The 14,628-nt window shown below is 37.4% G+C and overlaps 1 protein-coding gene across 1 annotated transcript in view; it reads left to right on the forward strand.

Moving 5' to 3' along the window:
* Positions 1–3,328: 3,328 nt before the first annotated feature.
* The window catches only part of TMPRSS15 (transmembrane serine protease 15), a 59,204-nt gene continuing 47,904 nt past the window's right edge, over positions 3,329–14,628 (forward strand). Inside the window, 8 exon segments of the mRNA XM_063341098.1 lie at positions 3,329–3,473; positions 5,956–6,086; positions 6,375–6,442; positions 7,299–7,343; positions 9,645–9,787; positions 11,456–11,500; positions 13,852–13,856; positions 14,188–14,284. Coding sequence (XP_063197168.1) covers positions 3,329–3,473; positions 5,956–6,086; positions 6,375–6,442; positions 7,299–7,343; positions 9,645–9,787; positions 11,456–11,500; positions 13,852–13,856; positions 14,188–14,284 — 679 coding nt within the window.

The raw sequence follows: 14,628 nt of genomic DNA on the forward strand, positions 1-14,628 counted from the left end.
CCTGATCTAATTTCAGTTAGCCATGGCTGGAGCAGATGACTTTCATAGGTTCCTTCCAGCATAAACTGCTCTAATTCTATAATTCATGGTAAGCTAGCATCGGCACAGTGTTGAAGTCTGTCCCCTCTATTTGAAGATTTCCAAATAAGTATGTGAAATCATGGGTTCTTATATTCTTTTTTAACCAGTTTATAGTAGTACAGGCCAGAACATGTTACAAAAATATTAATAAAAGAGCTCCCTATGGGCTCAGTGTCGAGGGCTTGCCTATTATTTATTGCTACCTTGTTGCCAGCTAGAATTGTTGAGCTAATGAGTTCATTTGTAGGAGTCACAACTCCAATTGGAGACTACACACGCTAAGTTATGTCCTCGGCCAGACTGTAATCAATGTGCATGAGCGTGGATACAACTTGACTGTCACATGCAAGGTGTAGTAAAAGAACTGAAAGGTAAACGTCCACAACTTTTACTTCTCCTCCAGTTAATCACTTCGCCATCAGGGCATAAATTCAGAATTTAAAATCCAGTGACATCTTTGGGTCATAGTGTTTATCTTTTGCCAGTGATACACAGTATCAATGATACAAAGAGTCAAATTATGCAAAAAAATGACAGAGGCGTCCAAAGTCCATCTGCACAGAACTCCTCAGATTTGTGACAGAAAAAGTCTGATTAGGAATAAGGCAGGAATAAACTAGTATTATTTCATTCAGCATGGACGATTACGCTGAGTTAACCTTGGTTGGCTGCCAGAAGCCCACCCAGCTGCTTTCTCACTCCCCCTCCTCACCAGGACAGGCAGAGAAATAGGAAAGGAAAGCTCATGGGTCAACATCAAAACCAGGACGATCACTCACCGATTACTATCACAAGCAAAATAGGCCCAGCTTGGGGAGAAGTAATTTAGTTTTTTGCAATCCCCACGTGATGGAGGGGAATGGGGAGCCAGAGGTTGTGGACTGTCCTTAACAGCTCCTCTCTGCTGCTCCTTCCTCCTCACACTTTTCCCCCACTCCAGCATGAATCCTTCTCACGGGCTGCCGTCCTTCAGGATAAACCTGCTCCAGCATGGGCTCTCCACAGGCTGCAGTTCCTTCACGAAATAACCATCTGCTCCAGCCTGAGGCCCTCCATGGCTGCAGTGTGGATACCTGCACCATCATGGTCTCTCCATGGGCTGCCGGGGATCCCTGCTCAGGGGCCTGGAGCCCCTCCTCCGCTCCTGCCCCTCTCCCCCCGGGGCTGGCAGGGCCGTGTCTCACCCTTTTCCCCTCAGCCCTGGCTGCCGGGCAGCGTTTTGCCCTTTCTGAGAGAGGCTTTCCCCGAGGCGCCGCCACGGTGGCTGCGGGGCTCAGCCGTGCCCTGCGGGGGGTGGGTTGGAGCCGGCTGGAACCGGCTGTGTCCGGCTCGGGGCAGCCCCGGCCGCTCACCACAGGGGCCGCCCGGCAGCTCCCCCTCACAGCCCGGCCCGGGCACCCGGACGAGGTGCCGCTAAAGTGCAGTTATGCGATTCTGCTAAATGTGGAATAACTTAACGTGTATAACTGAGGAAAGTGAGGTATTTAGAGGTACTCTGAACTTCTGTGATAGTGTGAGCGTTCAGAAAAATATATAAACTTAAATCCTTTGTAATGAGGGGTAATGAAATTACTGGTAAATAATCACAAATAGTTAAGAGATACTACAGTGCCATAGTTGAGCAGTACAAAGTTACTCTCCTCTTATACACACATAAGCATGTATATACACGCACATGCGCAGACATGTATATTCATATAAATGCGTGTGTGTGTCATATACAATATATACAAAAGCAGTTCTTACTCTAATTCATCTAGCATAACGACTGGAAGATCTCGTCCGTTTGCAGGATACAGGCCGCGTTTACTCTTGCTCTGTCAGGGGAATATGGTTAAGCTGCCCTGAATTTTACTAGTGTGACACAGTTCAGCTGAAGGCTGAATACACCCTTAAGATAAAATGCACAATCATGAAGAATCTCGTTAACTTTGTTTTTAAGTAAATCATTATTTATTGTTAGTAATGGGCAATATTACTGCATTACTTTCAGTGTATTAATAATACACTAAATTGAGGATGCTACTGTCAGACAAAGAATCTGATTTTTATTTATAATGCTTTAAATCTCACCAGTTGTGTCGGAGACGCTTTCAAGGACCCCTGTTCTCAAACACTGGGCAGAGAACTTTTATGTCATCCAAGAGTCTTATTTCAGGCCTTTCAAATTTCTTCCCAATTTTTATTATCTCCATTTCTGTCAATTTACTAGTAGCTGGAGCCTCTCTCTTCCAAAGATTAACTCAGACAAGTTTCCCTTTCCTCTTACAGGCAGGAATATGGCTGGTTTGCTCAGATTCTCCAGTTCTGTAAGGAGAACTGAGGAATATCATACCATAAGTCTGGATTTAGGACTTCTGATCCGGAGTCAAAAACAGTAGCTCACAGAAAGACTTTATTCTTCTGGAGCTGATTTACTCAAAAGTTTTGACAGATTAAATTTGTTTTGGAAGGGATGGTGCATTGTTTGTTTAATTTACCGTTTCTTTATTAAGGTTGCCGCACTGGCCATCCACAATGCTTTAACTTTATCAAGTTTGCACCCCATGGCACATTTATGCCTGGCAAGAAACTATAAAAGAATATAAAAGAAAAAGAAAAAAAAAAAAAAACAACAATATAAACCAAACATACATGTCTTCTCTGGTTAGTTCTCCAGATACATGCTCAAAGACCCACACCTTATGCAGATTACATTTGTACTGCTGAATTATCATTCAGCACTGAACGTGTTACTGAACTATGACATAGTATTAAAAAACTAATTTGCCAACATTTCCTATATATGTAAAATTACTTTTAAAGAAACTTTTTAAGCAGAATAATGAAAGGTATGGCTTTCACTGTTGTCTTCATAATTGCACTTGTGAAGAATTACCAAAAAAATCCCATGTAAGTGTTAAATCCAACAGCAATATTTTATATTAGTTTTCACTTAAAAATATCAACTTACAAGGAATAGTGCAAATTCAGTGTCCAACCTTACATTTCTGTGGTTTTGCTTATTTTTTATCTGAGACTTAATCTCAGGTGCTTCATTTCTGAAGACATTTCTTCCTATTTGCATATCTTGTGCATGAGTATGACTGTTCAGGAATGTTGTAAAAACCAATGTCAATGAAGTTTTATGGTGTAATTAATTTACAGGCGTCTCTTATAAATATCCGTTCATGTGGATTATTACCCTCCTTTTCAGGTTATTTGAGTCTTTGTCAATCCTTAATTCATACCAGCTTTCAAGAGAGAAATGAAGCCGAGGAAATCACCTGATAAGAAATATGTTCCTTTTAGTTACTATGAATTTTTGTTTGCTTCTCTGCTTGCAGTTTTTGTGTGTGTTTGTGTTGGACTGATTGTACTTTCATGGTTAACAATCCAGGAGTTAGAACGAGGTAAGTAGCCAACCTTTAGCCTTTTCAGGAGTTCTTCAGTAGACATTCAGACTTTGAAGCCAGTATTGTTGTTGCTGTAATTATATTTCATATTTCATGCTATGCTTTTAATGCTGGGAGGGTGGGGGGTGGGGGCATGTTGTGGTTTTTTTGGTTTTCTTCCTCTCCTCACCTGGAAATTGATGAGAACAAAACAGGCAAAAAATGCAAGCACTTGAAGCATATCCTGAAGCCATAGAAAAGAATTTTTATGGTTTAGGCTTTGGGAGAGGTCCTTGAAATACAATCCAAACTATAAAGCTTTGGTTATTCAATTGTGTTCATCAGCTAGAGAAGGTAATATGGCAAATTGTGAATTTTTTCTCTTTTCTCCATGTATGAGGTTTGACTCAGAAGGATATTGGTAATCCACTGAAGTCTGTGGGGAGCTTTAGGTGTTCTACATCTCTTAGAATCTTTTAATTTATTTAAAAAAATATTTTAAAGTAATTTATTGCTGTGAGAGAGATCCTGCATTAGACAGTCAGCGCTGAGCCCTATGTAAAGTTAAGTAATTCTTAATATTCGGCCAATGCTCAGAATGGGATAGAATCAAGCTACTGATAACTCAGACTAAATTAAAAAATCAACGTAGGATGATTTTTCAAATGGAACTAAAATTTTGTTTTAAAGATATTGTGGATATATGTTAACTGTGACTTGGTAAAGCTGCACCTGAGTACTGTGTCCAGTTCTGGGCTCCCAAGTACGTGAGACATATGGAGCTGCTGAGAGAGTCCAGTGAAGGACTGATGAGATTGTGGAGTCTCCTTCCTTGGAGATACTCAAAAGTTGGCTGGACATGGTCCTGGGCAACTGTCTGTAGATGGCCCTGCTTAGGCAAAGGGACTGGACCAAATGATGTCCAGAGTTCTGTCCCAACATCAGCCCTTCTGTGATCTAGGTTTTTGATTGTAAGGAAATGTATCTAGGTCTATGGAGACCTCACAGCTAGTAGGAAAAAGACATTTTGAAATGGGGTAAAGGAAACAGGCAAAAGGCTCAAGAAAAGTACTTTTTTACTATAGTGATTTTCATAGCTGAAAAAATAATTCTGATCCATTGAAGTTTTTGATGACTTCGTTAGCTAAAAGTCCATACTATTTCATACTGAACCATATGAATCCTAAACTAGCTAAAAGCCATTATTTTGAAAAAACTGTTTTATCAGAATATTAATGTTTATTCCTTTAGTTGCTATTGTTTTTCAATGCAGATTTTAAATACTTGTTCTCCTTACTGCCTTTCTTCCCCTCTTACCAGAATACTGTCACATTCCAGTGAAATAAAATGAGTTTAAAGGTAATAATGGTGTATTATTGCATCCAGTTAGAGACAGGCATCAAATTAATGACTTAGGTTTTAGAAGATGAATAGACAAGAATTTAATCATGTACAAATAATAATTACAAAACACTTTAAAATTATATTTAACATACATAATGAAAAAAGGCCTTTATAATTTAGATACGTTTGTTTAAATAGATTTGCAATTGTTGTAAGGACAAATGGCCTTCAAAGAAGCTCAAAGTGGTTGGCTGTTACTAGTTGATAGTAAGAAATTGGTGTCACTAGACTGTGCCTTCTATCACAAGCTGTATATTGTAGTATTTATTAGTAATCTGCTTTTGTGTTAAAACTTCTTTTGGATGTTAATGCCTTCAAACACAACCTAAAAGTGCCACTGGTACTGTAAGTGGCAAGCAAAAGGTATTTTCTATCAAGTACATTAATTCAGGTCTTATCTGAAAATTTCCAGTATTTTACATAATGAGGAAATATTTTTAATGTATAATGAATTGCTTTATGCATACCTCATATGCTGTAACCTATTAAAAATCAAGATTAAATTTTCGGTAAGGACCACTTTTCTAGTTTCCTCATAAATCTTCCCAGCGTTTCGTGTATGTATTGATAAGAAAGGTCAAAATAATTTAACTGGTTTGACACTATTGTTCCCCATGCTGTCATCAAAAACAGTGTACATTTATAGAAAAAGTGTACAGCATTTAGTACAGAAAGTGTGAAGTAGTAATTTGTAATATTTTTTAATCAAGAACACACAAAAAACTCATAATTCACTCACTCTTCCCATGTATCATGTATCTTTGTCCCTTGTGTTAGACATAACTGGACATACCATTGTCCCCTTTATCCATTCACAGTGCTTCACAGTTCAGCATTCAACATGGAATGGAAAGTAATGAGAATCAAGGATAAATAGTATTCATAAAAATATGTTTACAGTTGTAAATATTGTAAACATTGAAAAATGTCTATCAATTTTTGAAATCAGCACTAGGCAAAATATATCTGATTACAAAGCAAAACAGAAATTTAAAAGTTATTTTATTGATGATCTCTGTGGAATAAAATCTAATGTAATGTTTTTCATTTATTTTTATATAATTCAAAACATTGTATTTTATTTTTAATTATCTAGCTGAAGCAGATAGGAGTACTCATGGCTACATGGGAACATTTAAAATACTTTCTGGGACATCATTCACTCCTGCTTTGCAAAACAGATCATCAGATGATTTCAAAGTCCTTGCTTTTGACGTTGAACAATTGGTAAGAACCTGTTGATCTCTGGTTAATTCAAGAGTACATTAATTCCCTGACATGACCTTCTGTTAATGGCTTTTTCCTCTCTCCAAAATGAGATATTTCAGGTACTAAGCCTGGGTAGAACTCAATATATTCTTTATTTGTGAAAATCAGCGAAGCATCAAAGAAAAAGTTTGCTTCTGTAGTCTAGAATGGTGAAGGAAAAATTTAGTATTAAAATCATGAATGCGGTATACAACTGAGTGTATTTTTAATTACTGTATTGGTTCAAGATTTCTCTTTTCCATCTAGATACAAAAAGTTTTTCAAGCAAGTGATCTGCAAACTGAATTTGAGAGATGTGAAATTTCCCAGTTCAAGTAGGTACAGCTTAATTAAACTTTGCAAATAAACATCAAAAGTCCTCACTTAGCTGTTTCTTTCAGGAGTGCTTACCAATACTACACTTTTCAAGACATCCTTGGGAACATCTTATATTATTCCTTTCACTTCTTACATGTTCCAAGTGCTGCTGTGTGAAGTTTGGCACCACTGTGTTTCCTTGGACAAACTTCCTTCTCAGGATTCTGTATGTCCTTGTCTTGGCAAAACCAGTAAGGCTGAGTACTAAGACCAACTCACAAAACTTCTATATTGTAAAGAATTGCTAAAACCTTTTTTATGTTTTGCCAAGGTTTATTAGTTGTACTATGTTTGCAGGGTTGCCGGCCCTTGCCATCTAGAAGAAAGTTCAGGTTAGAGATCTGCTGGCGTAAGCTGAGATGAATGGAAATTCACTCATATGTCCCTATGGGCATGGGTCCACTGAACTCATATTCCTTAGGGTGTTAGCAAGTGACACTGTCATTTGACACCAAGAAAAGCTGCACACAGTGCAGGGTCCATAAAAAGGGACAGTAAAGGGTCCATAAAATAGGCACAGTAAGACCTTCTTCATTTATTAAAGTTTGTTTGACCTCATTTTTCAATATCCCATTATGTTGGTTGTCCTACTGAAGTTCAGCTAGCAAAAAAGTCCAAGATATGCAGTGAGGTCCATAGTGTTAGTTCCATCTGCACTAGTCTTTATAAGGTCCTGATTCAGCAAAACACATGTAATGCTGTCTCCTGTTATTAAACATTTTCAGAACATGTGTCCACCCTTTCAAAACATTGTAAGCTGAACGGGAATCATGCTTTTGTGTTGTGTTTTGATTTATTGTTGTTTTTCTACAGGAAATCTGAAGATGGTCATGAAAGGTTCAAGAAATCAGAGACTGGGTAATTGCATATTACAAAATTTACTTAAAATATGAGCAAGAGACAATGATGCTATTAATTTAGAAATTTCTTCCGTGGAGGGTGAAGAGATGAGAAAATACATCTTTAGAGATTGGGTAAGGCCCTCTAAAGAGCATATGAAGCTTCAAGACATATCTTTCCTCCAAAAACATCCTTTAAGATGTAGAAGAAAAAAAAAAGGTAATAGTCCTTGGGACTGGCAATTTAGGAAGAAAAACGGGAAAGGTAAGGACAGTGAAGTAGGAAGGAAACTAGCAAGAAAGGAAAAGATATGAGTTTCTGGTGAGCTTGCTTGTGGAAAGCTGCTTATATCGGGGTACTGATCTCACTTATTATCATTAGTAACAAGTTTTCAATAAGGAAAGATCTGATGACACACTATGATAGGTGAGAACAAAACAGAGGACAAAAGATTAGAACTCTAGAAGAACTGGAAGACCTTGAGAAATGAATTATAAAGTTAGTTGTCTTATAGGTGAGACCACAAAATTGAAGAAAAGCACACATTACATGACAACTGATGATGCAATTTTGTGATTCTGTGATACAAGCTGTTCTTGTGATATGAATGTTTTCTGTAAATATATAAAGTGGATAAATATTCAGAGGAGACTGTGCAGTTGAATGACCATACTTGCAGAAGAAAAATGGATATTAGCCAACTGTGAATACATGTATGTTGAAAATGAGAAGCAGATTTGAATTAGAGTAATATTTTGACTGGAATAGTGAGGGCATAAACCTAATTCATTATAAAGGTGGAGTATGATCACTTTATGAAAGATTTTATAACATCAAGGAAATGGAGTATACAGAGGTAGGAGTAGGTCATTTCCAGGTTTTTGTCCTTGTGAAGATAAATCCAGTCAGCACAATTTGATTTCTGCATATGGAATGGGACTATTCTAATCAAACTTTGGACATCAAAGATGGAGACATCTCTGAGCTAGTTGCTGAAGACTCTTTGTAAGTTATGGGTTTTTAGGTTTTTTTATCTGGTCTATTTAGATGCCTTTTTTAGGAGGAGATCAGTCATGCCAAAGAACAATTTATTTCTTTCCATCAACTATAATGGTAATCTAGACATCTGCACTGTAAACATCCACATAGATATATATACACACACACTCCTATATCTTGACACAAAGGCCACAGAAATCACAGAAAATCTGATGTCAGTGAATTTTGGATCTGGCTTTTAATACATCAGAAAGGAACTGTCTTCATTTCTGCTTTGAAATAATACTTGAAATATTACTTTTTCTCAAAATTATTTTCTAGTTGACTCTCTTCATTTAAAAAATGTTTACCCCTTTGGGCAATCTCCTTGTTATTTCACCCTTGAAACTCTGCTGAGTCACAAGGATAGCAATAAAAGCTTTTGTTTGCTCAGCATGGCCTAGAGGTTATCAGAAACAAGTAAGAAATTAAAGAGGAGAGTTTTTCCATATATTGCAAACTGCAAACTATGCTCAGCAAAATGGCAGGATTAATCGCCTCTTATCAAAAAGCACTGCTGAGTCAGCTGCAATTGGATAGTATAAATGCTTAAGAATAAAAAAGTTTGCACTTAAATAAATGGAGAAAAACTTTAGCAAGCATCATACTTTGACACCACTTTAATCTAGCTACAAATTCATAACTCAGTAATAGCATCTGGATGGGATGGGAGAGAGCAAAGAGGTAACATCATGGAATAAAATTCAAGACTATAGAAGTTAAATGTAGTTTAACTGCTGATTTCAGAATATCTGTGCTTTTAGTCGTTTCTGTTTCCCTATGAGAATCCAGGCAGTCACACAGCAGATCCTCACAGATGCAGAATCCACGTATGATGTTTGCTTTTTAGAAGTGATCACTTTGTATTATATTTTCATAATATGAATATATTGTATAATTTTCATAACACTTCAAGGCTCACCATCAATATTTTAGAGCTTAAACTAGAAGACTTGTTCAATAATCAATAAACCTATTTCTCCTTTAGTTTATTCAAATTCAGCTCCACTGCAGCAATTGATATGAATGTTGTTTTGGTTTTTCCACAGTGAAAATAAGAGTAGATAAAGAAAGAAAAACTGTTTCTCCAAGGTTCAAACCTACCTAATAATTAAGGCGTGTTTCTTTATGTGTCATCTTGGCCAGCCAACACTTAAAGATACTCTGACTTTGCAAATGTAACCTGTGTTGGAATGAAATATTGTCTAGGTGATAAGTCATATATCATATTTCCTTCATTAGCTTGCATAACTAATCACCTTTTCTGTTTTGTATTGCTAGTGTTGTTGTGGTCTTCGACCTTTATTTTACTCAGAAGGTAGCAGCTGAGAAAGTAAAAAATGAGCTGGTTTTGGGTATCAGCACAAATAAAACTAATCTTACCGAGACTTTGAAAATTGATGTGAACAGCGTACAAGTCACAGGTAATGCTAGTAAACATTTTTTCTCTATACAAATCCTTGAGAACTACAGTTGACATGGATGAAAACTTTGATTCCCAATCAGCAAAGGTGCTCTCATGGGCAGTCTAAAAGAACCATTTACAGTCTTGTCAACTAGAAAGTGTGAGTTGGTGTTGTGTATGTTCAGTAAGGAGGGAATAAAGGACAAAGTAGTAATTTCCCAGTAAAACCACTCAATTTCATCTCTTTTATGTAGCATAACATTTGTAATTTTGATATCCCTCAAATTAATGCAATTAAGCCCCAACTCTGCCATTTCATTAGTAAATGCAATTATCATTTTGTTTTGCTAAAGAATAAGGAAAAGGGCTTAGCCTCACAGTGAGTGAGGACTCATTTATTGAAAAGATGTCAGTAACAATAACAAACTGAATACAGAGCGTGGCTTCTGGAGCAGTACGTCCAAGGAACTGCCTTAGGTAAAGTGTAAATGGAAAAAAAACAAATGTGGCTTTAAAGACTAGGTAGTTTTAAATTCTGCAAATATAAAAAACATACTGATTTTATGTAAGTACTAGAAAATTTATCAAAGCCTAAGTGGAAGCCCAGCAAAATCAATGGGAATCCTTGTTTCTACCTCAATAATCTTCAAAACAGGCTTCCACAGAGGATGAGGATAAAAAGTAATTTAAGTCCTTTGAAGTGAAGTTGATTAGCTGACATTTGAAGACCTGCTGGAGATACTATTAAGTAGCAACTGATTGCTTTAGGAGGAGTGGGACATCTGGTGCGCAAGGTCTCTTACTCTATTCTAAAAAGTGCGTTTTTTGCTAAGTACTTCAGATATTCAAAGGCTAAGTTCAGAGTCTTGACATCTTTATTTCTCTTTACTACTTGCGCTACATATAAAAAGTTGTTCTAAATAACTGCACATCACTGTGGAAAGTGATTGCTCATTATACTTCAAAAATGCCACCGAAGAAAATGATGAAGACCTTTTAAAAAGGTTGTATATCTATAGATGAACTTTGAAAAAGTCCAACTTTTCTTGCTGTGCATCATTAAAATGCTTCTTTTCTCATGAGATATCATCTATCTGTTCCATCAGGAGTGCTTCAATAACATAACAACTGTAACTAATCAACAATCATAATCATATATGGTACTTTTGCATCCTGTTTCTCAGTATGTTCTGCAAGAGAAGTACTATTATTATTTCAGAGAGGGAGGGAACTATGACATGGGTGTGACTTGCTTGAAATAACAGTTTTCAGTGATTAAAAGTAATTTACTTTATTGCAAATTATCCCAGGTTAATTTTAACTTATATATCCAATCTAAATACCATTCTGTAAGACACAGGTGCTCTGAAAAGCTCCACAGAATAGAAAGTGTCAAGACAGAGATTTCCCAGATGAAGATATTTTATATGCTGCAAGACAATCAATAAGGACTGAGGACTTAAAGGGATTAATACAGACCTTTCCTCTTTAGGAAGATTATAGAGTTTCAGAAAAGGCTGGGAACAGGGTGAGATGGTCAAATGGAGGGAAGCAAGACACTGCTAGTAAGTCAAAGAGAAATAGTCAGAGCTGATTTTATTTTTTGTTTAGCCTTTCTTTGTCTGTGTTGTATAAAAGTAGATACTGTGCTATAAAAGGAGTTTGTAATGAACTTGCTTTCTTCCAGCGGCCACTGAAAATCTTACTACAATGATGCCTTTAACTTCGTCAGGTCAGTATCTTTCATAAATCAGAAACTGTTTTTTGTTATCAACACAACACGAAGAAACATAAGACTTGCTATTCAGCTGATATAACTTAGTAAAGCTGCCTTGGCTGTAGTTAGGGTTTGACTGCTACAGTCCATTCAGTGGTAGTTAGCCGCCCTTCATCTTTTCTGACCAGTTGCAAAACCAGTCATCTCAAGTCTCTACGAAAGCTCTAAGAGCTTCAGTAGGTCATCAAAACAAAAGCTGAGTCTCTGTCAACCAGCTGAGTCACAAGCTGAAGTTTTCACAGATTTAAACAGGTAGATGAGGCTGGGGTCATACTCTCATGCTGTGGTTACTGATATACTGAGCAATGTTGGTAGACTTTCATTCCACTATCACTGGAAGTCTTACGATGATAGGGTATGAGCAGACACAACTCCTTGGTCTCACATTTTCACTGAGTACAAACTAGCCAAAAGTCAATCAGACAGACAATACAGTAGATGCTTTGTAGCAGTAGATGCAGGTGGTGTTATCACATACTACATACAAATTAGCACGTGCAAATTCTCCAGGGCAGGTTACCAGACTAGAAGCTTTGTGCAATTTATGCAAGCTAAAGAAATGCACCTATGCACAAAGAAGCCATGTATTTATTGATAGTCTAATTACAGCCATAATGGTGAAAGAATTATTATTTGTCCATTTGCAGGCCTGCTAACATGTATAGTCCTACAGTTTATTCCCAATGATACAATTAAAACTGCTAACATACAAATTTTCTGCTATCTGTCCCTTCCTCTGGCTTGCTATTTTAATGCTAATCATCCTCAAGAAGGAATTGGGAGGCAGGAGGGAGGTGTCAGAGAAATAGGAAAGGAGTTGGAAGTTTTCAGCATCCCGGGCTGGAAAAGTCATCATCTTCCTGGTGTGGATTCCTTCCCCCTTGCTCTTAGGTCTGCTTGGAGTCATTTTTGTATGCTTGCTACCACAGTTTCCTTGCTCTTTCTGTTTCAGTCCAAAGTCCATGTTATACCCAAATTTTACCATAAGTGGTATGTTTATTCCTGCTCAATGCTGGGGTTTGGCTCTGTTGCGCCTAAACACAGCTTTGTCCACCTCAGGTGTTACTTCTGTGAGATTGACCAGTAACTGAACATTTGTAATTCGTGCTTATACCACTGATGCCTCTGTCACTGTCCTGTGCATTTACTTGCATGGTTTTTGCTGTCAGCTTGTGCATACACTTTTGTGGGTGCCTGAAACAAACACAGTATTTTCAACAATTTCCAAGATAGAGCTTCCGAATAACTGTTTTATAAGAACTGCCTGCTCATGCATGCATCCATGACTTAGGTTTTTGAATATTTCGTTCCTTCCAAAATAACAATCCTTTAGAAGATATATAGAGAGATATACAGGTAGATACATATGTATATAAGACTTTGGAGACTGCTGTGAAGCTATGAATGATGCTTCCTTCTCTGAATGCAGTTGTGCGAGAACAGTGCATCCAGCGGCACCCTCCCTGCACCTTCTGCTGCGCTCTCTCTCTGCCAGTGGAACTGTGTCCTTAAATTTACTGACGTAGAGCGCTCTGTAACCCGCTTATTGAAAAATGGCTTAACTTAGTTTAAGGGTGTGTGCTAAATCAGCATGTTTTGATAGAAAATTGTTAGGAAGTCCTCATGCAAGTTTGTGCACTAGTAGGTCTGGGAGAGCAGGAATAGCTAATAAAAGTAAGTCTGAGATGGCTAATGATCAGCAGCTTCTGTCAGCAAAACTGGCAGATGGGAAACTATAGAGAAGGCCTTACTACATCTCTCGCTTTATTTCTTCTAACCCTTCATCTCATTAATTAAGGGAGGGGATCAATTAACTGTAGTGACAAGGGGATCTTTTCACCTGAGGACATCATCATCCTACTCACATATTTGAGTCTTCATGTAGTAAGTTAAATTAGTAAGCAGGCATGCTAATGCAAATTGAAAGAGGGGGAAAAAAAAAAGACTATTTAGGAGCTGGAAATGCCAGAGGCATCCTCAGTGTGAAGATGAATATTAAAAGCACCACTAAGTAGGAAGTTGTATTGGAGCAGTCGTGAATAAGCATTCCATTTTTCCAGAGTGTTTTGCAGTCTACTATCATTAATACAAATCCACTTCTGTACCCAGTCATTTGTTCAAGGATGAATATGTATATACACAGGTATGTACATATGCCTGTATGTAAATATACAAATACTAGACAGGTTTGAGGCTCCTCTCCTCGCACTGTGATAACCGATTTGTTGAGCAATGTTATTTATAAGAAAACGCACATACACATTTCAGTACTGATATTAAAATTGTCACAACTTGTGTTTCAACAGATCCCGTGAGTCTAATTACAAGCTCCTTGATACCAACTTCAGGTCAGAACTTTTAAGAAAGCATTGTTGTTATTTTAGTGGAATTAAAAAACCACCAGATGTCTTTTGCAGTTTATTGAAAAGCATATGACTAGATCTAAAAGAATGACATTTAAAACTCACTTGGGTTCCACATTAATTTTCTCATGTTTATTATGACATTTGACCTTCAGGATCAAGCCACTCAAGCTGGCGTTACCATATCATTACCTAAGCTGGGGTTTGGGGATACAGCAAATAATGCAGATCTCATAAGAGCAAACTAGTTGATGCTTAGTTCTGACTGAGCAGCTGCAGAGGCGCTCCCAGAGAGCAAGAAGTAGAGTTCTAACCTTGGGTTGTGTTTGCCCAGGTTCAGGACAACTCACCACAAACAAGTCTTCAACAACTGCAGGTAGGTAGCTATATATGGGGAGGAGCAGGGAGGTTATATGAAACAGTCTGAGATGTTAGAATTATGCTGTTTGCGTACATCCTCTTCTCACATCATTCAGTTCTCGTATCCCATTTCTATAAATGCATGATATGCAGGTTTACCTTTGATTTGACTGAGAAGACTTCCTCAAAGAGAAGGGACTTCTAAGATTCTACATTTTACGAAACTGGAATATGTGTTGTGTATGTTGATGTGTATATTGACACTCATACTAACTGCTCATTTTTACTTCCTATTATTTCTTGGGGCTTTTTGAAAAAAAAACCCAAAAAACCAAAAAAACAAACCTGTTCCTAAACTCC

This window comes from Chroicocephalus ridibundus, chromosome 1 (genome assembly GCF_963924245.1).
Source record: "Chroicocephalus ridibundus chromosome 1, bChrRid1.1, whole genome shotgun sequence".
Lineage (NCBI taxonomy): Eukaryota > Metazoa > Chordata > Aves > Charadriiformes > Laridae > Chroicocephalus > Chroicocephalus ridibundus.